The sequence below is a fragment of the Carlito syrichta genome, unplaced genomic scaffold, assembly GCF_000164805.1.
Source record: "Carlito syrichta isolate Samal-C Ts95f unplaced genomic scaffold, Tarsius_syrichta-2.0.1 Scaffold312225, whole genome shotgun sequence".
Lineage (NCBI taxonomy): Eukaryota > Metazoa > Chordata > Mammalia > Primates > Tarsiidae > Carlito > Carlito syrichta.
Genome location: NW_007256321.1, coordinates 602874 through 610780, shown reverse-complemented (window position 1 = coordinate 610780; position 7907 = coordinate 602874). Strand labels below are relative to the sequence as shown.

General features: G+C 50.3%; 1 protein-coding gene across 4 annotated transcripts in view; it reads right to left on the bottom strand.

The window, feature by feature from the left end:
• The window catches only part of IVD (isovaleryl-CoA dehydrogenase), a 14181-nt gene extending 6783 nt beyond the window's left edge, over positions 1-7398 (bottom strand). Inside the window, exons 1-6 of one of the 4 annotated variants that reach the window (XM_008069849.1) lie at positions 7131-7398; positions 5529-5618; positions 4984-5035; positions 2280-2449; positions 1547-1640; positions 1217-1353 (exon numbers count right to left, since the gene is read on the bottom strand). In XM_008069849.1, the coding sequence (XP_008068040.1) occupies positions 1217-1353; positions 1547-1640; positions 2280-2449; positions 4984-5035; positions 5529-5618; positions 7131-7283 (696 nt within the window). In that variant the 5' untranslated portion in view covers positions 7284-7398. The remainder of the gene's footprint in view (positions 1-1216; positions 1354-1546; positions 1641-2279; positions 2450-4983; positions 5036-5528; positions 5619-7130) is intronic. The other 3 variants (XM_021718490.1, XM_008069851.2, XM_008069850.1) reach the window with 3 other exon arrangements.
• Positions 7399-7907: the final 509 nt, after the last annotated feature.

Here is a 7907-nt window from a genome sequence, read left to right as displayed (position 1 = left end):
TCGAACCCGCGGGTTCAGGCAATCCACTCACCTCGGCCTCCCAAAGTGCTGGGATTACAGGCTGAGCCACCGAGCCTGGCTCCTTGGCATTTATAATTGCAGCCAGACCCTTTCTGTTCCAACCCTAGTCAGCCGCTTTCCCCCCGCTCCTTATGGAGGGCACTGCAAACCTTTCCAACACTCACTCATTAAACTCTCTGCCATCTCCCCCACCCCCTGACCTACAGCCTTCACAGGTGCCCTGGTCCCTGACTCCATGATCATTGCTAGGCAGGTTGTTTCTCTACCCTCAACTGTAACCTATCCTTCCCTCTTCTGCCTCTGCTCACCACTGGTTTCACTCACTTGTTCCCACACATCCCAACTTCTCTCTCTATTTTCCTTTCTACCAAAAAATTTGCTCAGCTCTCCCTCTTTCATAAAAACAAACTCCAACTCCCAACTTTTAATTCGAACTCCTACTCCGTCTCTCTCTTGCTGTCAAGACCGGTGAAGGTGCAGCCTTCAGTCTCCACACACATGCCACCCACACTTGAGTCTCCCAAGGCTGCTCTCACTGAGTTTACCAATGACATCCTGACTGTCAAATCCTGCCCTCATTTTAAATCTCCTCTTCCTGGACCTCTTTGCATGGCCAGGCTCTGGGTACAGCTCTACTGTCTTCAGACCTAACTCATCCTCCCTGGACTGTTTGGCCACCCTCTTTTTGGTTTTTTTATTTTTTGAATCAGGGTCTCATCAGTTGCCCAGGCTGGAGTGTACTGGAGTGTAGTGGCACAATCACAGCTCACCGCAGCCTTGAACTCTCAGGCTCGATGATCCTTCCACCTCAGCCTTCCCAATAGCTAGGACTACAGGTGCATGCCACTCTGCCTGGCTTTTTAAATTTTATTTATTTGTCTGTTTGTTTATTTTGATTTATTATAGAGATGAGGTCTCACCAAGTTGTCCAGGTTGGTCTCGAACCCCTGAATTTTAGGCAATCCTCTCGCCTCGGTCTCCCAAAGTGCTAGGATTACAGGCTTGAGCCACTGTGTCCAGACTACTTAATTTTTTTAGAGATGAGGTCAGTCTGCTTTCTGCCTCACCTTCATCACCAGGGGGCCTTGCAGGGCACACAAGATTGATTGCATTTGAGATCAGTGAAAGGGGGCTATTTCTGCTACCGCTGTCAGGAAGCAGAAGCCTCCTGGGCCCTGCACCCACCCACACTCACCTTCTCTACAATGAAGGCTGTGATGCCCCGAGAAGCTGGCACAGCACCCGGATCTGTCTTGGCATAGACGATAAGGACATCAGCATCAGGGCCATTGGTGATCCAGAACTTGTTGCCATTCAGGATGTAGTGATCTCCTAAGGGCAGGATGTTGGCTATTTGCTCAAGCCATCTTAACCTATCTCAGCCAGTCAGTCCACAGACCTGCTGAGCAAGAAGCTGCCCTTGTTCTGGAAACCCAAGCAGGGGCCAGTCCTAACTGTTGCTCCCTCACCCTGATAAAGTTTATCCCTCTGCTCATTTCAGCTCCCAAATGGAGAGTCATCTCACCTTTCTTTTCCGCTTTGAGCTTCATGGAAACAACATCAGAGCCGGCATTAGGCTCACTCATGGCCAGGGCTCCGATGTACTCGCCACTGGCCAGCTGCAAGGAGAAGCCCAAAGAGCCTTGTTATGACCTTGGAGTACCCTACAGCAGCTCACTGACAGTGCTTTTCCTGTTCAAATTACACCCCTTGAAACTTCCCCTTCAGACCAGGGTATTGGTAAGGTCCCAGAAGTCTCCTCTAAGAAGTGCAATATCTACAAAGCTGAAAATGTCTGTCCTTTTCCTATTCCCTTTGCAAGGAGAGCTAGTCCTATTCTTCCATTTCTTTCTTTCCTTTTTTTGAGTTTGGTCTTTGTCGCCCAGGCTGGAGTACAGTGGCACAATCACTGCTCACTGCAGTCTCAACCTTCTGGGCTCAGGTGATCCTTCTGCCTCAGCCTCCCAAGTACCTGGGACTACAGGTGTGCACCACCATGCCCAGCTAATTTTCTTCCATTTCTTAAAGTACCCTTCAAATGTCCATTTGTTGTCCAACGCAGGCATTCTGCCCTTATTTTTAATTTTTTGGCTCAAGCATTATAACGCAGTCCTTGGTCCCCTCCTAACCATATTTGGTTCATGGCAGCATGCTACAGAAAGCAAGTCTGACTGGCTCCCAACAATGGGAGAGGATCCCTTGTAGCTGGTGGTTGCACCGTGAGATCAGTGTGTGTTTCTTCATTTCTATCTCCTCACCTTGGCGAGATACTTCTCCTTCTGCGCCTCATTCCCATTGCGCACAAGCTGATTGATGCAGAGGTTGGAGTGGGCACCATAGCTGAGCCCCACTGCTGCAGAAACTCGGGATATCTCCTCCATCACCAGCACATGTTCCAGGTAGCCCAGGCCAGAGCCACCATACTGAACTGGGAGTGGGCGGTACATGGGAGTGGAAAAGGCAGTCCAGATTACATTGAGACATTGATAGGAGTCTTACATTTACTGGCAGAAAAGAAACATCCTTGTAGCACCTATTCCAAATTTCCCCTCGCAAGATGAACAGGCTGCTGCAAATAATTCTGCTTACAAGTTCACAGAACTGATTTTGCTGCCACTGCTATTTGGTTTAGGTGTGGTTCAGAAAACAATCTGCAACTCCTGCTTTTTCCCAGGCAGACCTCTTGTTGAAGACAAACGAACAACCTGAGTGCCCACTATTCAGAAAGTCATGGAAATACAGAGGCAGATGAATAAATAAAGAGGGCCTGAAGTGTAGAAACACAAAGGCATTAGGCTGGGGATGGGGTGTCCAAGGCACTAAGAACAGGCACAAAGCCAAGGATGTAGTATGTGTGCAAAAGGATTTTAAGGAAGGCAAGTTGTTACAGCAGGTTTGGACCCCAAAAAACAGGGCTGGTAACAAGACAGGAAAACCATAGCCTGAGGGAAACCTGGAGTGGGCAGAAGAAATGCTGATAGGGAACTTCAGAACACACCATTAAAAAATGGGATTTTTTTGGCTGGGCGCAGTGGCTCACGCCTATAATCCCAGTAGTCTGGGAGGCTGAGGCAAGAGGATTGCCTGAGTCCAGGGGTTCGAGATCAGCCTGGGCAAGTTAGCAAGACCTTGTCTCTAAGATAAATCAAAAAATTTGCCAGGCATAGTGGTATGTGCCTGTAGTTCCAATTACTTGGAGGTCTGAAGCAGAAGGATCACCTGAACCCAGCAGGCCCAGGCTGCGGTGGCCGTGAGCGTGCCACTGCACTCTAGCCTGGGAGACAGAGTGAGACTCCAACTCAAAAACAACAACAAAAAAATAAAAAAACAAAAAAATAAAGAACTAGCCGGGTGTGGCGGTGTGCACCTGTAGTTCTAGCTACTTGGAAGTCTGAGGCAGAAGGATCACCTGAGCCCAGAAGGTCAAGGCTGTGGTGAGCCATAGTCATGCCACTGTACTTTAGCCAGGGTGACAGAGTAAGATTCCTACTCAAAAAAAAAAAAGTACACTGTGTCCCACCCCTTCTCATGCCCAGAGTGAATACAAGCCCAAGCAGGGTAGGCTGCCCATGCCTTGGCTGGTGATGCCACAGGTTCATCTCTTTACTCGGTATTGCAAGCCAGGCTGAGCCTCTTCAGAGGCTAAGGCCCCAAACACAGCCTACCAGCTCCCCACCCTCTCCCTCTGGAATTAAGTAGTGAGACCCACAGGGACAGACCCAGGAAAAGTCTATTAAACACATCACCTGGCCACCTCACACAGAGGCACAAACAATCATCCTTCTCCTGTGCTCCCATTTGTTCCCAAATTAGCCTCAGGGTAAAGTTGTGAACAGAGGACAAAGGCACTGAGTGTTCCTGCATAGAAGTCACTGGTAGAACAGAATTCAGGGTTTAGGGGAGGCAGCAAACCAAGGTGCAATGAGGACAAGCACTTGATCCAGAGTTTCTAAACTTCTCAAATCACCTGGGGGAGCCTACTCAGTACACAGAGAATCTGAGTGATCCTGATTCAAGTGAGCCACACTGACCTCATCCCTTTGCCTTCTCCAGATCACTGCCTAAAGAAATAGAGGTGTGTCTTCTTCTCTGGGCTGACAGAAAATGGGTGCTTTCTCAGGTCAAATAGGGAGAAATTCTGGGTTTCTTTGAGCACAATCTTTCTTTCTTTTTTTTTTTTATTTATTTATTGTAGAGATGAGGTCTCGCCAAGTTGCCCAGGCGGGTCTCGAACCCACGGGCTCAGGCAATCCACTGCATTCTAGCCTGGGAGACAGAGTGAGATTCCAACTCAAAAACAACAACAAAAAAATTAAAAAAAAACCAAAAAAATAAAGAACTAGCCGGGTGTGGCGGTGTGTACCTGTAGTTCTAGCTACTTGGAAGTCTGAGGCAAAGGCGCGGGATTGCAGGCTGAGCCACCCAGCCCGGCTAGGAAATTTTTTTTCTTTTTTTGAGTTGGAGTCTCACTCTGTCGTCCAGGCTGGAGGGCAGTGGCACGCTCCTGGCCACCGCAGCCACGACCTGCTGGGCTCCGGCGATCCTTCTGCCTCAGCCTTCTAAGTAGCTGGAACTACAGGCGTACACTACCACGCCTGGCTAATTTTTTGATTTATTGTAAAGATGAGGTCTTGCCAAGTTGCCCAGGTGGGTCTCGAACCCGCGGGCTCAGGCAATCCACTCACCTCAGCCTCCCAAAGTGCGGGATTACAGGGTGAGCCACCGAGCCTGACTGAGCACAATCTTTCCTTTCCCTTCCCTTCCTGCTTCTTTTGGGAATGTCTTAAAATCATTCCATCACTTTTCGTTGCACATAGAATCAAACACAAGCCCCTTAGCCAGGCCTACAAGACCTCGTATGAACTGATCACAGCTGACCCTCCCAGCTTTCCCCTGTCCACATTCCACGTCTTAAAGGGCACGCACGAAAAAGTGCTTTTTAGGGACATAAACTGTACTCACCAGGGACTGTGATGCCCAATACTCCCAGGTTCCCCAGCTGCTTCCAAAACTCCTGCCAACAGAATGGAGTGGAGTGAGTTGTGAGGAGAAAGCAGCCCATCACATGTGACCGGAACCTTTCAGACAGAGGAGGCTGCATTCTTTTTTTTTTTTTTTTTTGAGTTAGTCTCACTCAGTCGCCCAGACTGGAGTGCAGTGGCTGCTCCCGGCCACCGCAGCCTCAACCTGCTGGGCTCCGGCGATCCTTCCGCCTCAGTCTTCCCAGTAGCCGGAATTACAGGCATGCGCTACTATGCCCGGCTGATTTTTTGTTATTGTAGAGATGAGGTCTCACTGCCCAGGCGGGTCTCAAACCCGCGGGCTCAGGCAATCCACGCACCTCAGCCTCCCAAAGGCGCCGGATTACAGGCTGAGCCACCGAACCCGGCAGAGGCTGCATTCTAAGGGAGACTTCATTTAACAGAAGGCTGTGTGAGCCCTTCTGGGCAGCAGTGCAACTCAGCCCAGCTCCCAGACTGCCACCCTGCCCAGGCCTTATGACTCACTCGCAGGTTCTTGAACTCGTTGCTATGATCGATTTCTTGGGCCTTGGGGGCCAGGTGCTCCTGAAGGAACTTAGCCACAGTCTGACGAAGCTAATGAGAGAGAGGTGTATAGATGCTGTTGAAACTTTCTAGGACCAGCTCAAATTCCAGGAACCATCCTCTAGATGATATAAGAAATATACTGTGTTCCACCCTTGCTCTCACGCACCCTCGCTCTTACGTGAATACAGCACCGTATTATTGCCCAAACCATTGCAGACAGTGTCTTCACTACTGAGGATACGTTCAAAAACACAGGCCACAAGTAACCTCACAAACAGCATCAGACTGAAACTGAGAGGCCTCCCTAGTTTATGATTCCTCAGAGATGATCTTCATCATTCTTTCTTATAGTCTTCAGTCTAGACAGCTTGAAGGTAATTTCTAAAATGTCACTCTCTGACATAAAATCATTCCATCACTTTTTGTCATACATAGAATCAAACACAAGCTCCTTAGCCAGGTCTATAAGACCCTGCATGAGCTGATCCCAGGTGACTCTCCCAGGCTTCCCCAGTATCTGTCCACACTCTATCTACTGTGCTCCAGCTCCGCTCTACATCCCCTTCAGATCTCAGCAGGCATCAGGCTCTTTTAGGTCCTTGAGTCTCAGGCTAGATGGGATTGATTACTGAAAGAGATCAGAAGCCTGGAAAATTTAAGGATTAAGATTGACTCCTTTCTGCCAGAAGTGACTCAAAGAAACTCTACCTGTTGGTTATAGACTCAAACGTTGGGATTTCTGGGAGGCTCAAACTCGCTTAGAGTCACAGGAGAATCACATTCTAGGAACTCTGTCCAGCCTTCAAGTGAACACAGCCTCCTTCCTCCAGGAAGGGCTCTGGTTCAGCTTCTTTTCTAACTACTTCTTTCAAGTTCTTGTTCAAAACAGCTTTGTGCTTTGACCTCATGGGGTGAAGAGTGCTAGAAGTGATAGGAGACCATACTGTGCGTTTTAAAATCTCCGAAGTGTTTATTCTTTTTTGTTTGTTTGTTTGAGTCGGAGTTTACTGTCCACCCAGGCTGGAGTGCAGTGGCACACTCAGGGCCACCGCAGCCTGGACCTGCTGGGCTCAGACAATCCTCTGGCCTCTGCCTCCCAAAGTGCTGGGATTACAGGCATGAGCCACCGTGCCCGGCCAAAGTGTCTATTCAGGAAAGATTAGGATGACCAACAAAGTCTGAGGACCATACCTCGGTGTGTTTCGGTATAAGTGGACTAACTACAGCTTGAGGGCCCTTCTGCCACAAGCAGTAGAGGGGCCAAAACAACCCCAGTCTCCCAGAAGCTTTCCTAGCCTTGACTCCTCCTCCCTACCACCTCCAGCAGCACCGCCTTGCTGCTCAAATCTTCCCTCCAGACTTGAGGCTGAAGTCAGAGGCCCAGCTCCAAGTCAGAGAATCCCGAATCTCGCTCCCGTTCCCAGGCTGACGCTCCCAAAGCCCCGCCGGCACAAGTCGCAGCTGGGTACAGGGCAGGGAAGTGAGGAGGCGACCGCCGAGTGGGTCCGACGGGGCCCGGGCAGGAGGCCTCGGGTCCGGGAAGGGGATCAGTCTCCCTACCTGCTTCTGCTCCTCGCTTAGCCCGTTGATCGCATCGTCTACCGGCAACAGCGAGTGGGCTCGCTGGGACGCTAGGCCGGCAAGCGGCGGCAGCGATGGCCGCAGCCTCCAGCTCGCCACGCGCCGCCCCAGCTGCTGAATCGCAGACGCCATCTCTGCTTTGCACCACGAGCGCAGCAGCAACCGAGGGAGCTCTTCCGGCTCCACCAATCCAGTGACCGTCCCTCAGATCCGCGAGGAGGTGGGTCTGCAGCAGCCAATCACCTTCGGCGGCCCGCCCAAAGCCGCGCTGACCGTGGCCGCGGCCCAAACTAATTAGCCGTGACCGCCCGGCGACTCCCAGCTCGCCCCTCGGTCCCGGGTCTGGTGTGCATGCCCTAGGAGCTGGAAATACTGACGTTCTTCCTAGGGTGAGTCTCCTTCTGGGTAGAAGAGCAGGGAGAGTGTGTTTTCTTTTATCTCCCTGCGTTGAAATAACAACCCTTAGCTGCAGAAGCCTATCTCTGTGGGAAAGCAAAGTGTTAAAACAGCAATCGGAACACTGGAAAACGGGAAATTAGGCAAACAAATCTAGAATCGCTGAGATTGGGAAAGCAGCACTCGCTCTAACGTGCGCACTGATTGTAACTCAATAAAATGTGCTTTATTATATAACCAGGTTTGCTGATTTTGATTTATATTTTATGGGTGAGGGGTTGTTGAGTAGCTGCCTTTCAAATTACGGATGCTCTTCAGTTGACAAAGGGGATACGTCTCGTAAGCCCAGCGTAAATGAAG